This window comes from Aquarana catesbeiana, linkage group LG01, assembly GCF_042186555.1.
Source record: "Aquarana catesbeiana isolate 2022-GZ linkage group LG01, ASM4218655v1, whole genome shotgun sequence".
Taxonomy (NCBI): Eukaryota; Metazoa; Chordata; class Amphibia; order Anura; family Ranidae; genus Aquarana; species Aquarana catesbeiana.
Genome location: NC_133324.1, coordinates 47,356,085 through 47,382,921, shown reverse-complemented (window position 1 = coordinate 47,382,921; position 26,837 = coordinate 47,356,085). Strand labels below are relative to the sequence as shown.

The following is a 26,837-nucleotide window of genomic DNA, read 5'->3' as shown; positions in this document are numbered from 1 at the left end:
GAATAGGAAGAGGCAGATTAGGAAGACTGCCTAGCAACAAGGGTTTAGGTAAGTTTAAAAATGTATTTTTTTTTCAAATGTTTTTTTTTTAATTTTTTTTAGGTGAATTTTTTTTTTTCAGGGTGGCCCTCCACTTTAAGGACTCCTATGTGTCTTGGGCAAAATGTAATCAAAGCAGCTTATTCCAAAATTGATAGATATATCCACAGTGATATCTGTATCAAGAGATGGTTTATTGTTTTAATCTGAGTTATGGTCTAGTTGTAGAATGTAGCCATCACACAGTAGTGAATTTAAAAGAACATTACATTGAATTCAATTTTAGAAAATAATTCACATAACCATATTTTTTTTTCTTTAGCGGACCTGATTTCACATTTTCAGACAATCTCTATTCATCTCAGTATGAATACATTGAAGGTATTTATTAAAAATAGCTCTAACAATGAGAATTTTCCAGTCAATCTCAGCATTCCTTTTAAAGGTGATGACTCCAGAGCATTCAATCATTACCTGGATCAGCATGAAAAGCCTTATAGTCCGCACCGTCCATGTTCCCTGAACTACTAGTTCCAGAGGCCCAGGTAAGCAGGTCAGTTTCCTGAATCAACCAAATAAAAAGTGAACTGACTGTCCAAACAGTTTGCTAATAAATGAGCCAATAGTAATTTGTGTTCAACACTTGCACTGCCTATGGGAGTAGCTAGGGTTTGTGTTAATGACACTGATAGGAGGGTTCAAGTAGTACTCCCATACTGTGCCCGGGCCCCACCTGGACAGCAGGAGTAGCCCAGGTTTGGCATAGAATAAGGATGAGTCCCTGTGTAGATGAGGTATGGGAGTGGTAGTTCTGTTCCCACCCTTCTAATGATAAACAAGGAGAAGTTGGATCATAAGCACCGAGGGTTACTGAGAACGAAGAAGGACAGCTCAGAATCCAATGAGGGATTCACACTCAAGCAATATATCCCCTCTATGTATGGAATGTTGCTGGTAAAACTCATCCTTCTATGTTCAGTGCAGAACAGTGAGTTCAGTCAGTAGCTTAACACTTCCACTCTCCACTGATTTTTGTGACTGTATATCTGGGGAGTAAGTCTTTCTAGGTAGGCTGTACGGGGGCCCCCATCATTTCTAATGGCGGCCTAGGTATTCTTTGATGGGACATCTGCTTATCAGGTGTCGTTATCTTAGGTGATTGACAACACTAAAGAAATATGTTTTTTCTTGGACAGAGAAAGTATTATTTCACATGGGTGTCCCTAAAGAAACCCCAAAGCCATCCATACATAGATCCCTGCTGAACCTGACAAATTTAAGTCCATGTATGGGAAGGCTGGTTGTATAGAAGTTGATCTAGCGATTGACTTCTGTACAAACAGGTCTGTTGGATTTTTCCCAAACGATCAGTGCCACTGGCTATGGCGAGCAACACTGATCATTGTATTCTGACGGCGGGGAAGGCTTTCCATCAGAATATAATACCACAGCGGTGTGGGGGGGGGGGGGGGGGTGATTTGATGTGGATGGGGGAATCAAGGCATTTTCTTTCATTCAACCCACTGGTTGAACAAAAAAAAAATGTATGAGCTACTTAAAGTGTAAGTAAACCCTCCTATCGTTTTTAGCCAAGGAAGCTGCCATCTTTGTCTCTATTTAATCTACAACTGCCATGATGCTGCACATGTGATCAGTTATGACACCAGCCATTGGATGGTATGACAGTTTGGTTGAGAACACAACCAATGGGATTGTTACATTTGCGGCATGTGCCGGAAATGAAACTGTTTTATGGATGGGTTTACTTTTGCTTTAACTAGATCTTTGTATCATGAACAATCTCCATGTTTATTTTTCTTCCATAAAATATTGTTTCCTGCATGTTGGCACAGCAGCCAATAGTTGGGGTAGAGTTGTCACCCCATAACAGAAAGTGTCTGATCAATAACCTTCAATCAGGATCTCCACTTATACCTTTGATGAAGGCTGCAGAATTTTAAAGGTTTGAAGGCAACGTCTGACATTGCATTAATCTGTTATAAGTTTTTAGTGAGTGGATTGAAATCTATTTAAATTTTTCTTTAAATCCCATGACTTTAAACAATGATGTACTATACTGTAGATACAAATTTCATGTTTTACCAAATATGTTCACACAAAGGTATGAACACATCCTCATTAAAAAAAGGTCTGTCAATTTGAGGTGCCTTAGTGGCACCATTCATGGTGCTTTATAGGTGGGGATAACTTAAGAGAATTGGTATAAAATTTGGAAAGGTCTTAACCAACGTGTCTGTTGGAAGGATGGGTCTGGGCCTGAGAATGGGTCTGGTGACTTGCCTACAGCACTATTTAAGAGATTGGGACAGTTATACCTGTAGTTCCACTTGAATGTTTGGCAGGAACACTGTGTTGTGGTCAGACATCTACTGGAGAATCTTGAAGATATAGAATCTGGAATTGCCTCACTGACTGTGCAATTGTGCAAGTGCAAGATTTGTTGGCATACATTTGGAAAATTTCAGTCCTGTGACTGGAGAAACCACGTTAAATGGAAAGCCTTTTAGATGCGTAGCTTAAGATGGTTTCTGGTAAAAAGTATTTTAATAAGTTGATGACATCACGTGAAAGTTAGGTTTGACAGCACACCATCTATTGTGTGGTATTTAGTTGTAACAAAAACATAGAATCTAGACAGGGATGGGTTTAACTATGCTCTTTTTACTAAACCTCCTGGAGGGTTTACCACCCAATAAAATGTCTTCTGAAATGATAATGGGCATTCTAATAAGGGAAGGGTAGAGGGCTAATGGACACTTCCTATAAAAGTCCTACTTTTTTGAGGACTTGGTGATATCTCAGCTAAAAGTTGGTGATATAAACCTGGAAAGGACAAATTATTGAGATTGTTCCTCTTAGGATGATCAGAGGAACTCAGCAATACAGGCGATATGTGAAGTTTTGAGTCTGAAAGGATCAATCCATGGTCAGAAATATGTAGGCTTGGCACCAAACTGTGGCTTCTTTTCACTGCTGGTCATACAGAGGAGAGATTGTGCCGTCCTTCCACTCTATCAGGATTTCTCCGTGCCTCAAGGTGGAAGAGTTGGAGTCCAGCCCTGGGTAGTCAGCGAGATCTCCTTTGCTTGTTAATGGTGACTGCTCATACGGTGTACCAAGTTTATGATGAGGTTTAACATGGCTCGGCAAGGCAGAGAGCTTTCTTTTCCTATTAGCATGAATTAAAACACCAAAACATGTTTTTACTTAGTTTTTCAAGTTAAGAAAACACCATACAGTATATCCGAGAGAAATGCTTAAAGAGCAGTTCTGCCCAAAATTGGAACTTCCACTTTAAGCACTCCTCGCCCCCCGTACATGCCACATTTGGCATGTAATTTTTTTTTGGGGGGGGGGTACCTTCTTTTTAGTGGGACTTCCTGTCCCACTTCCTCCTTCCTATTCTAGGCCGCCTAGGCGACTCCTCCTCTCCCCCTAGGCGGCCCCTCCCTGCCAACAATCTTCTGGGACATGTCACAGGTCCCAGAAGATTGCCTGGCCAATAACAGAGTGCAGTGCAACTCATGCATGCGCAGTGCGCGCCCGGCTGTGAAGGCATAAGCTGTCACGGCCGGGTGCCCACAGTTGCTATGCCGGCGCTGTAGAGAGGAGGGGGAGAGGAGTGAGGCTCCCGGTGCCTGCATCCCTGGACCATGGGACCAGGTAAGTGTCTATTTATTAAAAGTCAGCAGCTACACTCTTTGTAGCTGCTGACTTTTAATAAACGAAAAAACGGGTGGAACTCCACTTTAATGCCCCGTACACACGGTCGGACTTTGTTCGGACATTCCGACAACAAAATCCTAGGATTTTTTCCGACGGATGTTGGCTCAATCTTATCTTGCATACACACGGTCACACAAAGTTGTCGGAAAATCCGATCGTTTTATACGCGGTGACGTAAAACACGTACGTCGGGACTATAAACGGGGCAGTGGCCAATAGCTTTCATCTCTTTATTTATTCTGAGCATGCGTGCCACTTTGTCCGTCGGATTTGTGTACACACGATAGGAATTTCCGACAACGGATTTTGTTGTCGGAAAATTTTATCTCCTGCTCTCCAACTTTGTGTGTCGGAAAATCCGATGGAAAATGTCCGATGGAGCCCACACACGGTCGGAATTTCCGACAACACGCTCCGATCGGACATTTTCCATCGACCGTGTGTACGGGGCATAAGAGCTTACTGTGCAGTTTAATTGATAAGTCTGGTACTGTCCATAATGTTTCCCATAGGACAACCAACTGAACTGCACAACAGGCACATGACTTTGTGCATTTGCATGGCTTGCAATGTAAGCTCTAGAACAGGGATATGCAATTAGCGGACCTCCAGCTGTTGCAGAACTACAAGTCCCATGAAGCATAGCAAGACTGACAGCCACAAGCATGACACCCAGAGGCAGAGGCATGATGGGAGTTGTAGTTTTGCAACAGCTGGATTGGATTGGATTTCGCTAATTGCATATATCTGCTCTAGGACATATGAAAAACACTTCGGAATAAGAATTTATTAGAGATTAGCGAGTTTTTTTTTACATTTTTCCAAAAGTTTAGCAAACGTCAGGAAACTTTGCTGAAATTTCACCATTTTGGCAAAATGCAAAGGGTTTTAAATTTAAGGAATCTCTTTTCAACTATACTGGATCTGCTTTAATGTAAAAAAAAAAAATAGCTCCCCATTATCCTAACTAGTTTACAGAAATTTACAGTAAATAAAACAAACTTGCAAAGTATGCAAAAAAAAAGGGAGAAAATAATCAAATCAAATCCGTTAAACATAAAATAAACTACCTGAGATACATCACCTTCCAAAAAACACTCTCTAAATAAATTATCAAAAATAAATGAAAAGTTGACTTTTTTTTTAAATTGAGAGTTATTGATTTGGTGAAATGTAATCAATGGGGAAATTAGTAATTTACAGTATGTGGTGAAATCCGTATCAGTGAAATCCTTCCGCTTACCCTTATTATGTATCTTTTTTTTTGACAATGGAAAGTACAACAGAAAATACAGTTCACAGATATATTAAAATTCCACTTTTTTTTTTTTTTATTGGACTTACTTGTTAATGCGGACATTTAACACCAGGATAGCAACACCTAGTAGGAAAGTGAACGGACTCAGAATCAACATAGCCGTTTTCCAACCAATACCTGTGAAAAGATCAGCTGCTATTAGACTCAATCCTACTTATGTACTGACAGTCATCAAAATCAATCTTAAAGTAGAACTAAAGGCACATTTTCCATTGTAGATAGGGTACCAGAGGGTTGTAAACCTGTCAGTTTTTTTTTTCTTTTGTCATCTGTGTCTCATTGGGTAGATTTACCTTCACTTCCTGTCCTTCCAAAAAAGGAAGTGAGAGGAAATCCCTGCAAATTAAGGGAATCCATAGCCCCCTCCCCTTCCCATGTCACCAGAACTAGTGTCCCCTTTGGAAGATTTCCCATCTGTTACTTCCCATTTGAGACCACCCAAAATTTGGGATTTTCTTTTGCTTTCACTTTTGATGATAACAGTAAACAGGACAAATAGAGAGGATGAATCTCAGTAACAGGGGGAGAGGTAACAATAAAAAAACAGATGTTCTAATCTATCTTCGCTCTGTCAAAAACTAAAAAAAAAAGACTTTCCGGACTGCGGACAAACTTTTTATATTCATTGCTTCTAGGCCTTTTGGCTAAGATCAACTGTAGTATCTGTTCTTATCAGTGATCTAGTGGAGGTTCTGTGCTGCCATTCTGACCTGACCAAGGTTGGAGTGGTGGCTTTAAATCTCTGCTAGAGTGATGGTGGGCTTAGAAGGTTAGTACCGGCTGGAACAGAAACCGGGGCGCCCACAGGCAGTTGGGGCACGGGAATAATTCCCCCCGGGAAAGCTGCAAGAGCCCATTACCTCCTGGTTCGAACGTTCTACCTTGTCTGGCCATGGTCTGGGAAGCCAGAGGGTCCATGGTGTCTGTGCCCCCTGGGAGTAAACCTGGGTGAGGGACCCCTCTCTGTGGAAAGGCACATGGTCACAATCACTAAATTGCTTTTCTTTTGCACTGTGCCTTTTTTAGGGCTGGGCCTTTTGGCTTAAGTCTAGGGCAATTTTTGTCTACCAGGCCTCAGGGCCCGGCCAGTGCACAATCTGCACGGCCACTTTTTTTTCTATTTATTTTTCTCCCTGTGTGGCCCTCAGGTTCCTTCCTCCCCTGCCCCTGGGGGGTCTTTCTTTGGGAGAGCCCCTCGACCAAGCATTTGATGGTCGGCTTTGGCTGACCCAGAAGAATGGGGTCTGCTAGGCCTTCTGGCTAAGCAGACCAATGAGGTATCAGGGTAGAAGTCCTACCCCTTGGGGGGGTGGACTAAGTGCACTTTTTAGTGTGTGTTTGCACATTCACATTTATTTGTTCACTTCCGGGCTTTTTTTTTCCATTTTAGGTTTTTGCACCAGTGCAAACTTGAAAGAAAAAACCTTTTATATTCATTGAGGCTACTCTGGAGACCCCCAAGGTTACCCTGATTGACAGAGATCTGCCTTGAACCCAAAACCCTATTTTGCCCAGGATTGGATCCAGTGCCCCACCAGTATGCCCTTTAGCAAAATTCAGAAGAAGTAACAATTTCTCTGCAAAGGCTCCCCTAACCCCTTATACGCAGCTTTCCTGTGGTCCCTTACAGTTCATTCCTTCTGTAGCACTGCCCCGTAAGGATTGCTGTGTGTAGACTTTCCCGAGCTTTTCCCCTTTTTATTTTGCAGCCAGTTACCAGGGGTTTTCACACTACCATCCGCACTCTCATCCTCTAGTTTCCAATAATCAATCTAAGCCGTGTACACACGAGCGGAATGTCCGACAGAAAAAGTCCGACGGGAGCTTTTCATCGTATATTCCAATCGTGTGTATGCCCAATCGTACTTTTTATGTCAAGAATTCTGACGGACCTAGAAAGAAAACATGTTCTAAATTTTTCCGACGGAACCAATTCCTATCGGGAAAACCGCTCGTCTGTATGCTCAGTCTGAAGCTGTGGAACTTGGTGTAAGTGGAGCTGGAGTAAGTGGGAGTTAAAAAAAACAGATTTAGAGTGTACAAGTCTTGCTGTTTGTTTGCTGTTTGTTTGCTGTTTGCTTGCTGTTTGTTTGCTGTTTGTTTGCTGTTTGTTTGCTGGGTTGCATTTTTGGGGCTTTTCCTTTTAGTTTTTAATTTGCCTTTTGCTATCACTTTTTAAATAGCTTTTTTTTTCTTTTTTTTTCTCTGGTTTCATCAGTCTATCAATTAAGGGGTGTGGTTAATTGCTCATAGGTGCCTATTTAACTGGTTGTAGGACTCAGTCTGAGCGTGCTCAGTCTGAAGCTGTGGAGCTGGAATAAGTGGGAGTTAAAAAACCAGAGTTTAAAACAGGAGGTTATAACAGGGGTCATAGTACCTGTGTAGTGTGAGTATCTGAGTGTTGTCTGAGTAGTGTGTGTGGATCGTTAGTACTTGTGTATTGTGAGTGCACGTAGGTCTGTGAGTACCTGTGTATTGTCTTGTTGTGTACCTGTGTATTGTCTTGAGTATTAGTGCCAGGAAGCTAGCTGTTAGGTAATTTGGACAGGGTAAAATCCCCAAATCCTCACTAAATTTAATAGGTACGATGCCCGGCGGGTGTGGAGAGGCGACTCTTTGTACCTCTTGCCGCATGTATGCGTTCCTTGATCATCCGATCGAGGAAGAATACTGCTGTGCAAAATGTAAGCACATTGTTTCCCTGGAAGCCCAGGTTCTGAATCTGGGGAAGCAACTGTCAGCACTGAGAAGTCCCTCCATACTAAAGGTGAGCCAGGAACGTACACGGCAGGTGCCGGCAGGGGCCAGCACAGAGGCGGGTGGAGACAAAGAGGTGCAGGCACTAGCAAAGAGTAGATGGGTGACAGTCAGGAGGGGTAGAGGGGGAAGTGCCAGAAAGGCCAATCCAGGACTGGTGCATCCCAATAAGTACGCTCCTTTGAGTGACATTGGTGAAACCAGTCAGGGACCAGCACTGCTGCAGATGAGGGACTCTCCTAGCTGCCAGGGGAAGAACTCCTCCAGTGAGAGTGGGAGGGGCAGCAAAGGGAAAGGAAAGACAGATTCTGGTGGCAGGGGACTCAATTCTTAGAAGGACAGAGAGGGCAATCTGTAACCAAGACCTGAAGCGCCGAACAGTATGTTGTCTACCGGGCGCTCAGTTTCGGCACATCACGGATCTTGTGGACAGATTACTGGGAGGGGCTGGGGAAGACCCGGCTGTCATGGTGCACGTTGGCACCAATGACAAAGTCAGAGGCAGATGGAGTGTCCTAAAGAACGATTTTAGGGACGTAGGAGCTAAATTGAGGAAAAGGACCTCCAAGGTAGTGTTCTCAGGAATACTACCGGTACATCGAGCCACACCAGAAAGGCAGAGGGAGATTAGGGAAGTAAACAAGTGGCTGAAGAGCTGGTGTAGTAAGGAGGGGTTTGGGTTCCTGGAGGACTGGGCCGACTTCTCAGTCGGTAACCGGTACTATAGAAGGGACGGACTGCACCTAAATGAGGAGGGTGCAGATCTGCTGGGAATGAAGATGGCCAAAAAGTTAGAGGGGTTTTTAAATTAGGCGATGGGGGGGGAGGGTCCAGAGACAGTGATAGCCAGCGCGGAAGATATTCCAGAGGGTAGTATTGGGGGCATTAGTGGTAGGTTAACCAAAGCACAAAAACACAAGGTGAGTATAGTAGCAAGTCCTAGTTGCAATCTTGAAACACCCAATACGAGGACAATATGCGACCGGTCTAAACTATGTGGCATGTTCACTAATGCCAGGAGCATGGCGGACAAGATGGGTGAACTAGAGATACTGTTGTACAAGGAGGATTTGGATTTTGTGGGAATTTCAGAGACCTGGTTCAACAGCTCTCATGATTGGCTGGCAAACATTCAAGGGTATACCCTATACCGCAAGGATAGAGAGGGTAAAAAAGGGGGAGGGGTATGCCTATATATCAAGAATAATGTACAAGTGAATGTGAGAGATGACATCACTGAGGGGGCTAGGGAGGAGGTGGAATCTTTATGGGTAGAGCTCCAAAGGGATGAAGCTAAGGGGAAAATAATACTGGGAGTATGCTATAGGCCCCCTAACCTGAGGGAGGAAGTGGAGACGGATCTCCTATCACAAATTGAATTAGCAGCAAGGATGGGAAGTGTTATCATAATGGGGGATTTTAATTATCCAGACATAGACTGGGCGGAGGGAACCGCGCATTCATTTAAGGCTCGCCAGTTCCTTAATGTCTTGCAGGACAATTTTATGGGTCAGATGGTAGACGCACCAACTAGAAATAAAACATTACTGGATCTACTGATTACCAACAATACAGACCTGATCACAGATGTGGAAATACGGGGCAATTTAGGTAACAGCGATCACAGGTCAATTAGTTTCAGTATAAATCACACAAATAGGAAACATGAAGGGAACACAAAGACACTGAATTTCAAAAGAGCCAACTTCCCTAAACTACAAACCTTGCTAAAAGGCATAAATTGGGGTAAAATATTAGGAACAAAGAATACGGAGGAGAGATGGGTTTGCTTTAAGAGCATATTAAATAAGGGCATTAGCCAATGTATCCCATTGGGTAATAAATTTAAAAGAGCGAACAAACATCCTGGATGGCTTAACTCCAATGTAAAAATGCATATAAAAGCAAAGGAGAAGGCCTTCAAAAAATACAAGGTTGAGGGATCATCCTCAGCATTCAGAATTTATAAAGAATGCAATAAGAAATGTAAGGGTGCAATTAGGACGGCTAAGATAGAACATGAAAGACACATAGCGGAGGAGAGCAAAAAAAATCCCAAGAAATTCTTTAAGTATGTAAACAGTAAAAAAGGGAGGACAGACCATATTGGCCCCATAAAGAATGAGGAAGGACATCTGGTTACAAAGGATGGGGAGATGGCAAAGGTATTGAATTTATTCTTCTCCTCAGTCTTCACGAGTGAATTGGGGGGCTTCAGTAACCAAAACTGCAGTGTTTATCCTCATGACACAACACAGGAAGCACCTACATGGTTAACAGAGGACGGAATTAAAATTAGACTTGAGAAACTTAACATTAATAAATCACCAGGACCAGATGGCTTGCATCCGAGGGTACTTAGGGAACTCAGTCAGGTGATTGCCAGACCGTTGTTCCTAATTTTTACAGACAGTCTATTGACTGGAATGGTACCAGCTGATTGGAGAAAAGCCAATGTAGCACCAATATTTAAAAAGGGCCCAAAAAACATCCCTGGGAATTACAGACCAATTAGCCTAACATCAATAGTATGTAAACTCTTGGAGGGGATAATAAGGGACTATATACAAGATTTTAGTAATAAGAATGATATCATTAGCAGTAATCAGCATGGATTCATGAAGAATCGTTCTTGCCAAACCAATCTATTAACCTTCTATGAGGAGGTGAGTTGCCATCTAGATAAAGGAAGGCCCGTAGACGTAGTGTATCTGGATTTTGCAAAAGCATTTGACACAGTTCCCCATAAACGTTTACTGTACAAAATAAGGTGCGTTGGCATGGACCATAGGGTGAGTACATGGATTGAAAACTGGCTACAAGGGCGTGTTCAGAGGGTGGTGATAAATGGGGAGTACTCAGAATGGTCAGGGGTGGGTAGTGGGGTTCCCCAGGGTTCTGTGCTGAGACCAATCCTATTTAATTTGTTCATAAACGACCTGGAGGATGGGATAAACAGTTCAATCTCTGTATTTGCAGACGATACTAAGCTAAGCAGGGCAATAACTTCTCCGCAGGATGTGGAAATCTTGCAAAAAGACCTGAACACATTAATGGGGTGGGCGACTACATGGCAAATGAGGTTCAATGTAGAAAAATGTAAAATAATGCATTTGGGTGGCAAAAATATGAATGCAATCTATAGACTGGGGGGAGAACCTCTGGGGGAATCTAGGATGGAAAAGGAACTGGGGGACCTAGTAGATGATAGGCTCAGCAATGGCATGCAATGCCAAGCTGCTGCTAATAAAGCAAACAGAATATTGGCATGCATTAAAAGGGGGATCAACTCCAGAGATAAAACGATAATTCTCCCGCTCTACAAGACTCTGGTCCGGCCGCACCTGGAGTATGCTGTCCAGTTCTGGGCACCAGTCCTCAGGAGGGATGTACTGGAAATGGAGCGAGTACAAAGAAGGGCAACAAAGCTGATAAAGGGTCTGGAAGATCTTAGTTATGAGGAAAGGTTGCGAGCACTGAACTTATTCTCTCTGGAGAAGAGACGCTTGAGAGGGGATATGATTTCAATTTACAAATACTGTACTGGTGACCCCACAATAGGGATAAAACTTTTTCGCAGAAGAAAGAGGTTTAACCTTAAACTACGTAGAGGGTTCTTTACTGTAAGAGCGGCAAGGATGTGGAATTCCCTTCCACAGGCGGTGGTCTCAGCGGGGAGCATTGATAGCTTCAAGAAACTATTAGATAATCACCTGAATGACCGCAACATACAGGGATATGTAATGTAATACTGACATATAATCACACACATAGGTTGGACTTGATGGACTTGTGTCTTTTTTCATCCTCACCTACTATGTAACTATGTAACTATGTAACTATGTATGCTGTTCCGACATACCAAAAACGACGCATGCTCTGAAGCAAGTACGAGACGGAAGCTATTGGCTACTGGCTATTGAACTTTTCTAGTCCCATTGTACGTGTTGTACGTCACCGCGTTCTGGATGGTCTGAATTTGGTGTGACCGTGTGTATGCAAGACAGCTTAAACGGAATTCCGTCGGAAAAACCTTCAGAGTTTATTCCGACGGGAAAACCGGTCGTGTGTACAGGGCATAGGGGTTTGTTTTTTTGGTGTTTATTGTTGGAACTTGGATAGGAGAAGGGAATAGTGGGATACTCCAACTGGAACTAATTACAGATGAGGACAACTTTCACTCTGCCTCACCAGGTTAAATATGGTAACAGACTTTCTGTTATACTATACAACACTTGTATGGGAAAAATAAGTCCTTTGCTTGCTTTGGCAGCAGACTTGATGAAACTGTTTATCTTCAGGACACTCACTAGCATCCCCTTTGACTGACACCTGTCCACTGACTCTACTAGCTGAAGAGAGGGTCCTCACAGAAGAGACACAGATGTGTAGGCCAAAACAGATCCTTCCTGGCATGTCTCCCTTCCAGTCAGCTCTGCTGGACATCTGGGTTGCAGCTATACTCAGATTCAGGCCCTCAGGTCAGCCACCTAAGGCCGCATGGCAGCTTCTACAGAGGAGGGGCAGCTGCCCCCTTCCCTCCGGGGCCCGCTCTCCAGCCGAAGACCTTGAGCACACCTGCCCTTGGCATATATACAGTCACCCAGTATGCACTGAGACACTTTCCTCTGCCAATGACCAGGGCTGTAACTATGCCTGTGCTCTCATTTGTCAGGTTTCCTTCCACTGTCCAATATGCCCCATTCTATTGGACCAGTGTAAAACATTCAACATAAGCAGCACCTGAGCACCATGAGCAGACCCTACCAATGGATCCCTGCTCCCTGGTAGGGAGAGAGCATCTAAATTTACCCGGCAGTCTTCCTGGTAAGCAGAAAGACCCAAAAACTAGACTCTTTTCTAGCACCTACCTAGGAGGGTGCTACACTCCATTACAAAACTCCCTATGACTTTTGGGTGTAAAGGAGCAAGTTACCTGCTCCTCTATGATGTTGCCTTGCCTGGCACACAATTGCCTAGGATGGAACAGTCTCGCATGACTAAGGGAGTGATGTCATGGTCCTCTCATTCAATCTTGTGATTGGCTACCACAGTGATCAGTAACTGCACAGCCCACCCCTGTGCTCTTTCTAATGCTTGAATGGAGAAAATTATACATTGTATGCCAGAGGTGAAAAATGTCTCTGTAAAAAATATAATGAATTCATTAAAATAACAATAAAATAGATCAGGGTTTCATCTAGGTCAGGGTCAGAGGTCAGTATCAAAAGTTAGGGTCAGTGTGTTTTAGGTAAGATTTTAAAGTATCTATTTAGGTTTCTATTTAGTCTCACCTTGGGTTCACATATTAGATAAACAAGAAGAAACAGTCACTTCTAGCGCTAAGGGGTCTTCTGTGGTAAAAAGCAACAGGACATCAATTTTCCAGGACTAGGCGGATGGTGCCCTCCTCAGATGGGGTGACCCGATAGAAACTAGGAAAACAAAACAAAATGGAAGGCGCGCACACCTAGTGCATTACCAAAAACATTTATTGGATGGTAAAATCAGTAAAAAAAATGGGTACCCACAAAATAGTAACTCTTAATGAGCCATAAAATCTACACAAAGTTGAATGGTGCAGACTCATGTGCCATATCACAGCAAAAGGGGTACAACTGACGCGTTTCAGGGGTGCATTAGCATACCCAGCGTAGCTTAGCTCTGAAGAAGAGGGTGTGCCCCTGAAAACGCGTCAGCTTTTACCCCCTTTTGATGTGATATGGCACATGTGTCCGCAGCATTCAACTTTGTGTGGATTTTATGGCTCATAGAGAGTTGCTATTTTGTGAGTGACCTTTTTTTTTACTGATTTTACCATCCAATAAATGTTTTTGGTAATGCACTAGGTGTGCGCGCCTTCCATTTTGGTTTGTTTTTGTTGGGATTCACATAAGTGCGGGCCGGATTTGACAGCACGATTTCATCTCCCTCCGTGCAACTTTGTTCAGCAGTTCAGGTGCGATTCAGGTGTGAATTGTTAAAGCGTATAACATTGGAAATGGGGCTCAAAATCGTACCGGACTCTTTTTGAAAACACGCTGCAGCCAGCCCGCCCATGTGTGAAGCGGCTCTATTGAAAAGGATGCAGGTTCACATGTCATGCGAGTTGGATGCAGTTCAAAATGCGTGCAATTCCCATATATGTGACCCAGGCTTCAGTCATTGTGAGTACGTTTTATGTAGGCTAAAAAAAACAAAACAAAATATCCATTAATGATTACTTTGACGGAACCTTCCCACACTCCGCTTGATTTAATTAAACTAGCCACCTGGACAATCAGGGATCTCATTCCAGGTCAGACTTGCCGGCATCAAACTCACAAACTTCAATACACGTTATTACAAGTATAAACACATCCCTACAGTAGTTTGCTAGCAGACAATAGGTGCGTTAATTAGCACAATTAACAATGGGTAAAAGACCCTTATGCCACACGACCCGACTTTCCGGCAGAAAAGGTCCGACTAAATCATTCCATCGGATATTCCAATCATGTGTGGGCTTCATTGGACTTTTTCTTTCGAAAATTCTGACGGACCTTAGAAATAGAACATGTTTTAAATCTTTCCGACGGAATCAATTCCTATCGGGAAAACCGTTCGTTTGTATGCTATTCCAACGGACCAAAAACAACGCAAGGGCAGCTATTGGCTACTGGCTATTGAACTTCCTTTTTCTAGTCCCGTCGTACGTCATCCTGTTCTAAATGATCGGACTTTGGTATGATCGTGTGTAGGCAAGTCCGTTTCAGCGGAACTCCGTCGGAACTCCATCGGAAACACAGTCAGAGTTTATTCTGACGGAAAAAACGGTCATGTGTACGCGGCATTAGAAAACACACTAGACCTTCTTTCAATAAACACATTATAGCAGGCGACCCCAAACAGGTTGCTTGAGTTGTTGATGACATTAATATCTACAGTCGTTGCTGGTTTGAGGCATACAGGCCCCAAATATGGATATGGAACCTCTGGTTCCCAGAGTCTGTGTGTTTTTGGGGAGACATGAACTTGAATCAGAAACAAGACCACTCCTCGGATCCCCCAGTCATACATCTTCTAAAGAGTAGTGTTCCCTTAAATGCCAGGGCCCATAGTCAGTGGGTAAGAGGCTTGCTCCCAGGCCTCTCCAAAAGCCCCCTGTCCCGGTGTGTCACAATTGCCACCAAATGAATGCCCAATGTGCCCTGAAAAAAGATATAATTCACCTGGATACACTAATGCCGCGCACACACGGTCGGAATTACCAACAACAAATGTTCGATGTGAGCTTGTTGTCGGAAATTCCGACCGTGTTTAGGGACATTTGTTGTCAGAATTTCCGACAGCAAAAATTTGAGAGCTGGTTCTCAATTTTCCGACAACAAAATCCATTGTTGGAAATTCTGATCGTGTGTACACAATTCCGACGCACAATATTCCACGTATGCTCGGAATCAAGCAGAAGAGCCGCACTGGCTATTGAACTTCATTTTTCTCAGCTCGTCGAACGTGTTGTACATCACCGCGTTCTTGACGTTCGGAATTTCCGACAACATTTGTGCGACCGTGTGTATGCAAGATAAGTTTGAGCCAACATCCCTCGGAAATAAATCCAGGATTTTGTTGTCAGAATGTCCGATCGTGTGTACGCGGCATTAGTTTTTGAAAAGTTAGTTAGTTTTACTAACGCATGTCAAACTTGCAAAACATGTTTTGGGTATTAAAGCGGAGTTCCACCCAAAAATGGAACTTCCGCTTTAAGGGAGGTTACCCCCTGACATGCCACATTTAATTTTTTTTGGGGGGGGGAGCCGGTACCCTCTTTTCAGAAGGTCCCAGCTCCCACTTCCTCCCGGCGCACCGTGGCACTGGAAGGGAGATCACCTCTCCCCCCTCCCTCTCGGCAATCATCTGGGACACGTCACAGGTCCCAGATGATCGCCCGGACAGTCACTGGGAAGCCACAGCTGGGCGCCCACACTTACAGTGCCGGCGCCGCGGAGAGGAGGGGGAGACGAGCGGGGCTTCGCTCCTCCGCATTGCTGGACCCTGAGACAGGTAAGTGTCCGATTATTAAAGGCCAGCAGTTGCAGTATTTGTAGCTGCTGACTTTTATTTTTTTTTCTTTAGCAGAACTCCGCTTTAAGATTTGTTTGGACCTTCATCATTAAGGGGTTAAACAAGTATACATTCCAGATGCATCAAAACAAAAAATGTGCTAAGTCTTATGGCTCATTCCGCCATGTAGAAGATCAGGGGTCTCCGAATTTTCTTCTCTTTTTTTTTAATTTTTTATTTTTTTTGTATTTCTGTTTCAATGTTTTTATTAACGTTTTCACATTAGGTATAAAAACAATAACAAAGATAATCAAATAATATATATCATTTGCACAATCCAGAGTGCTCGTTTGCCGATGAAAAGACAATGTGTACATTATAATTCATAAGAAGGGAGGCAGAAGGCGAAAGTCTCCTGGCGCAACATCAACTGGAGAAGTAGCTTGCAAAACCGCCACTCTTAGGCATCTCTGAGATATGTCGCTGCAAGCTCATGAGAGTGCGCCCAAGCTCTGCTAAGGCAGTAACAATATCTAACAAAGATACTTCCAGCGCTCTCTCAACTTGCAACACCATCGTTTTAGTTTAATAGTTAACATGGAGCCGTGGGGCCCAAGAGTTGCTCCACGACTATAATAGGAAGGGTGTTCCCTCCAAATTTTCTTATCAAAGGGCCAGTTTACTGTCCTTCAGAGTTTAGGAGGCCCGGACTGTGGCCAGCGGGAGTAGAAAAGGTCCTGATGTCAGTGGGAAAAATAATGCCCCATTGTTTGTTTTAGTGAGAGTAATTGTGTCTCATTATTGGTATAAGTGAAAGGAATTGTGCCCCATTCTTGATGTCATCGGGCCCCATCATTTGTGTCATTGAGAGGAATTGTGCCCCATTGTTGGTGTCAATGGGAGGAATTGTGCCTCATTGTTGAGGTCGTTGGGTCCCATCGTTGGTGTCAATGGGAGGAATTGTGACCCATTGTTGGTGTCAATGGGTGGAATTGTGCCCCATCTTTGGTGACATAGGGAGGAAATGTGCCCCCCTTAATTGGCGTCACTAAGGGAAATTATGCCCTAAAGATGGTATCAGTGGATGAAATAATACTCCAAGGGCTGGAAAAAAGCAATCAAAGGGCTACATCTGGCCCCCGGGGCCGCAGTTTGGAGACCACTGTAGTAGATCGTCAATCAGGGCACAATGAGATGCCGTTCATTTTGAATGGCACCCCGAGAACGTATCGGCAGAACCAGTGGCAGCTGGTGTTTTTTTTGGGGGGGGTCTGAAACAACCACACCCCCCTGGTTGGTCGTTCTGTCTCCCCCTACCCCCCCTACCCCGGCACTTACCCCATCGGTTGCAGGCGGGTGGGCTCCTATGGGCGGCTGGCAGGGACCAGGTTGCGAACTCCTACGGGCGGTTAGTTGTGGGCTTCTACGGGCGGTGGGTTTGCGGGCTCCTATGACCTCTCTGCATCACGGCTTGGAGCGCACTCTCTGCGACCCAAGTCCACCCTATATTGAAGCCTATTGGAGCCTCTGGCTCTAATCGGTGCTTCAAATAAACAGCCCCTCTGCATTGTAATCCATGTAAATAAAAGGAAAATACTGCGCTATATCGATGCAAAAAAAATAATATAAATATAACTAAACCAATAAGCAGCTGCTAAAGTGAGATACACACACCAAAAATACATTTCAAAAAAGAGCAGCGCTACCCCCCAAATATTAAAGATCAGATACAATTCGTTAATTAATTTAAACACTAATAAATCAATTGTGATCAAAAACACCAACTAAAAGTCCATCTTCTCAATTCTGCAGTGATAGAAAGGGAAGTGCCACGCATCAACAGATGCTGAGAAAACAGTGTAACTGTGCATCCAAAATTAGCTCAAAAAGATAGTAGTAATGGTCCACAATAAGTCACAATAAGTATTAGTCCACAATAAGTGAATTCAACCTCCACCACACCTTCAGTGTTTAAGAAGAATGCTCGCTTACCAAATGGCAAGCAATTAGAGCTTGCGGTTTAAACCCAACCAGGGCCTTTCTCCAGGTCCAGGATACAAAGGTCTGAGGGAGAACCCATCCAGGAGGTCAGCAGAGGATCACCAAACTCGCCACCCAGAATCGTCCCCAGATCAAATGAGGTGATGATCAGATGTTCCAAAAATATATAAAGGAATCACCATAGCGTAACACGTTTAAAACTATGTTTATTATAAAAAAGAAAGCCACTTACAATGTATCGTAGCAGTTAAAAGCAGTACAGCCGGCCGGCTTATGCGAACACCCGTCCCTTCGGACACAAACGCGAGACGTCAGCACGTCAGCTCCTCCCGACGCGCGTTTCGTCATATAATGACGGCGTCTGGGGCACGGGCGACGCACTGACGTGTCGCGTATACATAGAAATTTCAAGGAACCAAGCCTCGTTATGGGACCAAAACCGGAAATCATCCGCGTCCCATCTCCCGATGAACCGGAAGTCAATAACGGCCATTTTAGCTCCTAGAAACGGATCCCATATCATAGTACAGATACATAACTAAATATCCAGGTAAGAAATAAAGAATTAATTTAAACAATCTCGCCATACTGACACCCTATGGATAAAAGACAAATTATGCCTCCTAAATCATGGAGGAACATAAATAATTGAAGTCTTAAAGCAAAAATTAATTAGTTGTTTCAGGCGACATTATTCAACACCTAAAAATATTAAAAAATAATTAAAAATTATATAAAATTATAAATAAAAACTAGCAGAGAATTTATTGGTTATTTAAAGAAACTACTTAATTAAAAGAAAACAGAAAACCATATACCTAATATAATAATGTGTAACAGTTCTAAACAAAAATAAGACCGCCTACTTTAAAGGGAGGGTAGATATTCTGCACCTAATCTCAACAGTTAAATAAAAGTTAAATAAGTAAGTAGTAACGCCACAAAAATACATAGTCTCAGGAATTATCTATAAACGCATTTGTGTCTACATCTACGTTTAACCCGTAGGGGGTGTAACATTTGACCTTATGGATCCATAGCATCTCTAACCTGGAGATGCTCCTGACCAGAGAACTACCCCTCCAATGGGGACGATATTTATCTATCCCTAAAAAGATCGTATTAGAGGGATCCTTGTTGTGAGTATTCAAATAATGTTTGGAGACCGAGTGTTTTGGGAATCCATTCTTGATATTAGTAATATGTTCATTCAGTCTGACGGAGAGGGGTCGTCTAGTTCTGCCCACATACTGCAACCCACAGGGGCACTGTAGCAGATAGACGACCCCCTCCGTCGAACATGTTATGAATGGCTCAATCACATGTTCCCTCTGTGTAGTGTGGGAAGTAAACTTATGAGTACGTCTCTGTATGCCCTTATTAATGGAGCACACCCTACATCTACCACACTTGTAATATCCTGTAAAATTACCAAAAAAACTTAATTTAGTAGTAGGGGGATCTATAACATTGGGGGCCAGTCGATCTCTAAGACACGGTGCTCCCCTAAATACCATTTGAGGCCTAACAGGTAGAATAGACCTAAGGACAGGGTCATTATTCAAAATATGCCAATGTTTCTGCACTAAATTCCTAATTTGGTTATACTGAACTGAATAGGTGGTGATGAAAGGGACCAAGGCAGAATTCTGCTCACGAGGTGGTCTATCCCTTAACAGATCACTCCTATCCAGATTTACCACTGAATGAAGAGTGGAACTAAGAGTATCTTGTGGGTAACCCTTCTCCAAACGCGCGTCGGGAGGAGCTGACGTGCTGACGTCTCGCGTTTGTGTCCGAAGGGACGGGTGTTCGCATAAGCCGGCCGGCTGTACTGCTTTTAACTGCTACGATACATTGTAAGTGGCTTTCTTTTTTATAATAAACATAGTTTTAAACGTGTTACGCTATGGTGATTCCTTTATATATTTTTGGAACATCTGATCATCACCTCATTTGATCTGGGGACGATTCTGGGTGGCGAGTTTGGTGATCCTCTGCTGACCTCCTGGATGGGTTCTCCCTCAGACCTTTGTATCCTGGACCTGGAGAAAGGCCCTGGTTGGGTTTAAACCGCAAGCTCTAATTGCTTGCCATCTGGTAAGCGAGCATTCTTCTTAAACACTGAAGGTGTGGTGGAGGTTGAATTCACTTATTGTGGACTAATACTTATTGTGACTTATTGTGGACCATTACTACTATCTTTTTGAGCTAATTTTGGATGCACAGTTACACTGTTTTCTCAGCATCTGTTGATGCGTGGCACTTCCCTTTCTATCACTGCAGAATTGAGAAGATGGACTTTTAGTTGGTGTTTTTGATCACAATTGATTTATTAGTGTTTAAATTAATTAACGAATTGTATCTGATCTTTAATATTTGGGGGGTAGCGCTGCTCTTTTTTGAAATTGTAATCCATGTGCCGGTGTCCTGAAAGGGGCCGGATGCATGGATAGGGGAGGCGGCGATGGACAGTGGGGGGGGCGGCGCACGTGCGCCCTTGATGGACGGACCACCCCTGTGCAGAACGCTGCTCTGTTATAGAGCACCACAGAGCACGAGGTGGTCACGTCACCTTCATGCTTTTCTTGCACTAAGCCTTTGGGCGGGTCTTTTTAGCTAGCCAGGGAAACTTTTATAGCGGCCAAAAGGCCCGCTATCTATTGTACTTTTGCCTCTCCGGAGGGGACCCTCCTTGGTAGAGCCCCTCACCAAGTTCTTGGTGGACCTGCCTCAGCTGGTCCTTTAGGAGTGGTGTCCACCTGGCCTCAGCTTAGGTAGACCAGTGTTTCTAAACCTTTTTTCAGTCAAGGCACCCTTTAAAATTTTGGAAAATCTCAATGCACCTTTTAAAATTATGGATTGTCTCAAGGCACCCTATTCTAAAATGTAAAAAACTATTCTAATAATATTACATAATGCAGCAGAATCCATACATGTAGGACACCCAACATTACAGGTGATTTATTCTTCCAAAGTAAATACCCCTTTGCACACTGGTACTGACTAGTATTCCAATATTGCTCATTCCCCTCACTTAGTAAATAAGACATTAGTGCCCATGGAGAGGGGCAGAGGAGGGGCAAACAAGGATGCTGTGCAGGCACCCAACGTTCCTGTTATTAACCGATGATGTCCATGGTTCGTAGGATGTCAGCGGCTAGAAGGTTGTAAGCATGCACAATGAAAACCTATGGCTTTCTGTAGCTAAAAGTCAGGCTTGATCCACCTGCCGGCTTTAGGCATTTAGCTAAGGCACCTCCTAAATAAACCTGAAGGAACCCCAGAATGCCTGGGCACCCTGGTTGAAAAAGGCTGAGGTAGACCATGATGTACTTTGCCTTTGTCAGGAGCCTTGTACCCTGGGAGGTTCAGGGTTAGAGGCCCTTCTTCTTTGGAGGCATGGCCATACTGTACCCTCTAAACTTTTTGTGTGCTGTGATTTCACGGTTCACTTTTTCTGTTTACAGGGGTTTCAACAAAGCACTGTACCAAAAAAAAAAAAAAATAGAAGAAGAAATAGCAAGAGATAGCTGTAAAGATGAGTATAAGTTCATCTGGGTTAGGCTTTAAAGAGATCCCAAATGGAGAAGGTGACAGGGTTTCTTTACCATACAGTTAATGCTCAGAGGAATTTGCCTTTTACATATCATAAGATTCTTTGTTACTTACTGTTTTCCTCAAAAACGTAGATCTGCTCCCAAGAACTGGCCGATGGCTCATCCTCTGGAAAGATGAAATAGATATTGAAGAGAATTTTTCATTTTTTTACATGCTGTATTTTAATATTTATACAGTTTAAAAAGAAAAATGCAAAATTAAGCCCAGGTTCACACTGACATCCGGATTGAACTCGCATAATTTCATACCCACATGTCAGTCCCGACCTTGGGGAGCGATTTCAGGGACATCTATGCGGGTTCCTGCACAGATGTCTATACAAATCGCACCCCGAAGTCGCCAAAAGTAGTACAGAAGCTACTTTTGGGAATCGATGCGTCGCCGCAAATGTGGCGTCGCACCGATTCGGACGGTGCCATTGCCGGCAATAGCCGCAGATTTGGCATGCGATTTAACATGTCAAATTGCATGTGAACCTAGGCCAAAGAGATTTTCCATGTGTAGAAAAGGGCCAAAGACCAGGACAAGGCAATAAGAGAAGATAGGTAAAAGATAAGAAGGAATATAGTGAATTACTGACAGACTGCTGAGACAGCTGGCAAAGAGGGAGGTAGGAATGTAGAACATCCCAATAGCCAGGTACAGGTGATGAATTTTAGCGTCTGATGATGGCTACTGGAAGTACATACTGTCAAATTTAACTTACTAATGCAACCAGCAGGTAAGGTGGGTATTGACAATGATACCCAGCGATTGGCTTGGTTTGTGGGCAACTAGGGTATTTGTTCACTTTCTTTTCTGGAAAAGCTCAACTAACAAGCCCCAAGTTGTTTGAGAAGCAAAACCAGGTATTCCTAAAGTGTATCTTAAGCCAAAATGTTTGCATAGAGGCGGAAAGTGTTTTATTTTTGCATGCAGGGCCGGGACAACGGGTGGGCAGGAAGGGCGGCTGCCCTGGGCACTGTGGTATCGTGAGGTGGGGGGGGGTGCTTTGAGAAGTTTGAGGGGGAGGGGATTTGTGTGGGGAGGGGCAATTTGGGGGGTGGCAGGGGGTAAGAATTGCTAGGAGTGGTGATTTAGGGGGATTTGTGTAGGGGAGGGGGGAGATGGGGAAAGAGGATTTGTTCTAGGAGGGGGGTTTGTGCTAGAAGAAGTGATATGGTGAAAGTGGGAGGAGAATTGTGCTAGAAGGGGACATTTTTGTTTGGAGTGGGGATTTGTGCTAGGAGGGAAAATTTAGGGGGTGAAATTGTGCTAGAAGGGGAAATGGATTTGGGGGGAAAGGATGTGATCTTGGAGGGGAAATTTGAGGGGTAGAGGACTTGTGCTAGGAGGGTCGATTTTTGGGGATTTGTGCTAAAAGAAGTGATATGGTGAAGTGGGGAAAAGAACTTTGCTAGGAGGGGAAATTTTTGTTGTTCTATTGAACAGGCTGATATCGTCCGATATTCGGCTGGTGCGTAAAGGGGCCTTACATTAGGAATTAATGAATTGCCCCAATCTGTGTATAATCCCATCACTAAATCTAGCAGATAAGTCATGCTGGTCCTCTGTGTGTATGGAGAAGACTCACCAGTCTCAGTAGAGTTCTGCTCAGGTTGCTGAGTTGTGGTGGTCATTCCCGTCACAAGTGGGGACGTTCCCAGAGTCATGCTGGTGTTTCTCAATTCATCTTGTGTGATATAAAAAATAGATTTAGACACGTGGACAGAGATACATATAGGGGGCATACATGGAATCATGTCATAACTGGGCTTATACATAATAATAATCTGAGTATACAGTCTTCATCCATTCATTTTATTAGCTTAAAGCTGAACTTGTGGAACATGACAAAAAAATCCCTTTGCACCCCCGATCTGCAAGGGTTGGATGCTCGTTATGTCTAATGCCCTGTACACATGATCGGACATTCCAACAACAAAATCCTAGGATTTTTTCCGACGGATGTTGGCTCAAACTTGTCTTGCATACACACGGTCACACAAAGTTGTCGGAAAATCCGATCATTCTGACGTAAAACACGTACGTCGGGACTATAAACGGGGCAGTGGCCAATAGCTTTCATCTCTTTATTTATTCTGAGCATGCGTGGCACTTTGTCCGTCGGATTTGTGTACACACGATCGGAAATTCCGACAACGGATTTTGTTGTCGGAAAATTTTATCTCCTGCTCTCCAAATTTGTGTGTCGGAAAATCCGATGGAAAATGTCCGATGGAGCCCACACATGGTCGGAATTTCCGACAACACGCTCCGATCGGACATTTTCCATCGGAAAATCCGACCGTGTGTACGGGGCATTAGAGTGTACAGATAAGAAGAAATACTTACCTTAAGCCTCGTACACACGATCGGATTTTCTGCAGACAAAGCCTCAGACTTTTGTCCGAAGGGCGTTGGCCAAAAACTTGTCTTGCATACAAACGGCACACAATTGTCTTCCAACAAACACGAACGTAGTGACGTACTACAAGCCGATAAAGAGGAAGTTCATTTGTCAGGCACCACCCTATGGGCTCCTTCTGCTAATTTCGTGTTAGTAGAAGTTTGGTGAGTGTTGATTCGCGCTTTTCATTTCACGTTTTTAATTTCACGCTTTTCATTTCGCGCTTTTCATTTTGTGCTTTTGAGTTCATTTCTTAACGGCTGTTCGTCAACAAGACATGTTGCGGAATCGGAGGAGATAACGTGTTATTTATTATTGGCCTTGGAGTTATTGCTTTGACCCAAGTCCAGGAACAGGAACAGGAAGAGGAGGATTTCTTGGACCAAAAATTTTTGCTTTATTAATCGTGACCAATTATGTCATATGCCTTTGCTGCGGGAGCTCCAGGAGAAAAATCCGGATGATTTTCGGAATTATCTCCGGATGACGGACCCCTGCTTTCATCAACTCTTGGCATTGTTGACCCCCTATATTAAGAAGCAGGAGACATGCATGAGGCTTTTATTTTATTTTTTGGTTGAATAATGATTTGATTTGGTATATTTTCTGTATTTTTGGATGCATAGAATGCACATTTTGGTTAAGTTCTATTGGCAGATAGCATGTCTAATTGTATTTGTTTTCTTTTTTTTAATGCACAGTAAAAAAATTGTGGAGAATAATACTTGGCTATGTGTTTTACTTCAAATGACAGTTTGGGAGTAGGCAGTTACATTTAAAAAAATACAATGTAAAATTAACAAGGGACAGCAACATAGTTGTATCTTTGATCATTTAAAATGTAACTGCCTACTCCCAAACTGTCATTTGAAGTAAAACACACAGCCAAGTATTATTCTCCACAATTTTTTTACTGTGCATTAAAAAAAAGAAAACAAATACAATTAGACATGCTATCTGCCAATAGAACTTAACTAAAAAGTGCATTCTATGCATCCAAAAATATAGAAAATATACCAAATAATACATCAGATAATGGTGTTGTGGTAACTTGCCCAAAAAAAAAAAAAACAAGCATAATAATATTATTCTTGATATCACTAGAAAAAAAAGCCTTTTAAAATACGTTTGGCAGAACTCCATCAGTATCACCAGCAAAGCAGCTTCATTATTATCCCATTAAAGAAGAAGAGAATTGTGCGCTGCATTTTGAGATTTCATAATTTGCCGCGTCACGAATGTTAATTCTCCATTACGAACGCTAGTTTACAAGACCGACCGCTTCTGGCTCGTCCTTGCTTCCGAGCATGCGTGTTTGGACTTTTGTCTGAGGGACTTGTGTACACACGCTTGGAAAATCCGACAACAGACCTTTGTCCGCGGAAAATTTATAAACCTGCCATCCAACATTTGTCCACGGAAAGTTGGCCATCAATTGTCTGATGGAGCGTACAAAAGGGCAGATTTTCCGCCAACAGCCTGTCATCACACAATTCCCGTCTGAAAATATGATCGCGTGTACGTGGCTTTACTCCTGGTCCCAGCAGGCTCCCATTGATTTGTGCGACTGGTCCCCCGTAGCCTCCTCTCCAAGGCTTTATATATACTTTAGTTTTAATAGTGAAATAGTTAGCATCACTTTTTTTTTCTTTTAAGGCTAATGCCGCGTACACACGGTCGGACTTTTCGGCTACAAAAGTCCGACAGCCCGTCCGACAGACTTTTGACGGACATTTGGCAGACTTTTGGCGGACTTGCGGCAGACTTTCTAACAAACGGACTTGCCTACATATGATCACACAAAAATCCGACGGATTCGTATGTGATGACGTACACCGGACTAAAATAAGGAAGTTGATAGCCAGTAGCCAATAGCTGCCCTAGCGTGGATTTTTGTCCATCGGACTAGCATACAGACCAGCGGATTTCTGGGTCCGGCGTAGTTACAACGTAAAGATTTGAAGCATGTTTCAAATCTAAAGTCCGTCAGATTTGCAGCTGGAAAAGTCCGCTGAAAGTCCGGGGAAGCCCACACACGATCGGATTGTCAGCCGACTTTAGTCGGCGTCCGTCGGACTTTTGTAGACGAAAAGTCCGACCGTGTGTACGCGGCATAACACTTAAAGTGGAACTGAAGGCAAAAAATGAAAATTTGTGAACAGGCAGGCTCTTTATTGTAGAAGAGACATACAATGTCTCTCCGGTAATAAATACGCTTACCCCCCTGCATACCTTCTGCACTGCTCATGCTAAGAAGTGATGTCATTCCATCAGAATGGCTGAACACTGGCACCTGGTAGAAACCAGGAGAAGATGCCGGCACTGACGAGGGGCCTCGGGGCATTGGTCCATTGGAGCTTAGGTGAGTTTTTGTCCCATTAGTTATGCTTTAAGTTGAAGTGTGGAGGGCCCAGGGGCCTGAACAGTAGTCCCATAATTGCTGGTCTGTCAACTGCCTGAGCTCACACCGCACACTCAGAAGCTGGAAGCCATTGTGTGAGGTCAGGCAGCCTCTGACCTTGATTGCTTTAGCAATGGTACCGCCGATATCCCTATACTAACTTGTTCCTTTTAATGCCATATCTAAAAAAAATAATAATTTAGAAAGCAGAGGAAGCATTGGATATTGCTACGCCACATAAAAACAGCTCTGATTTTTTCAAAAAGGATTAAAATAAAAAATAAAAAAAATCCTGCAAGTATTAAATAAAAATGTGACCTATACTAACTGAGCAATTTAGTAGAAACACCTGCACACATGATTATTCGTGTCATTATCTAACAATGATTAAGAAGTTGGATAATATATAGACTCGTGCAGATAAATGTCAATTAATGTTCACAGAATGAGGAAAAAAATGTGATTTTGACTTTGGCATGAATGTTGGTGCCAGATGGGCTGGTTTGGGTATTTTTCTGGGA

At 43.3% G+C, this 26,837-nt stretch overlaps 1 protein-coding gene and 1 pseudogene across 1 annotated transcript in view; one reads left to right on the top strand and one right to left on the bottom strand.

The window, feature by feature from the left end:
* Positions 1–214: 214 nt before the first annotated feature.
* The window catches only part of LOC141131170 (uncharacterized), a 48,074-nt gene continuing 21,451 nt past the window's right edge, over positions 215–26,837 (bottom strand). The window contains exons 3-6 of the mRNA XM_073618215.1: positions 23,100–23,198; positions 21,578–21,631; positions 5,131–5,221; positions 215–3,229 (exon numbers count right to left, since the gene is read on the bottom strand). Coding sequence (XP_073474316.1) covers positions 3,028–3,229; positions 5,131–5,221; positions 21,578–21,631; positions 23,100–23,198 — 446 coding nt within the window. The 3' untranslated portion in view covers positions 215–3,027. The remainder of the gene's footprint in view (positions 3,230–5,130; positions 5,222–21,577; positions 21,632–23,099; positions 23,199–26,837) is intronic.
* LOC141124394 (U2 spliceosomal RNA) lies at positions 5,729–5,848 on the top strand (annotated as a pseudogene).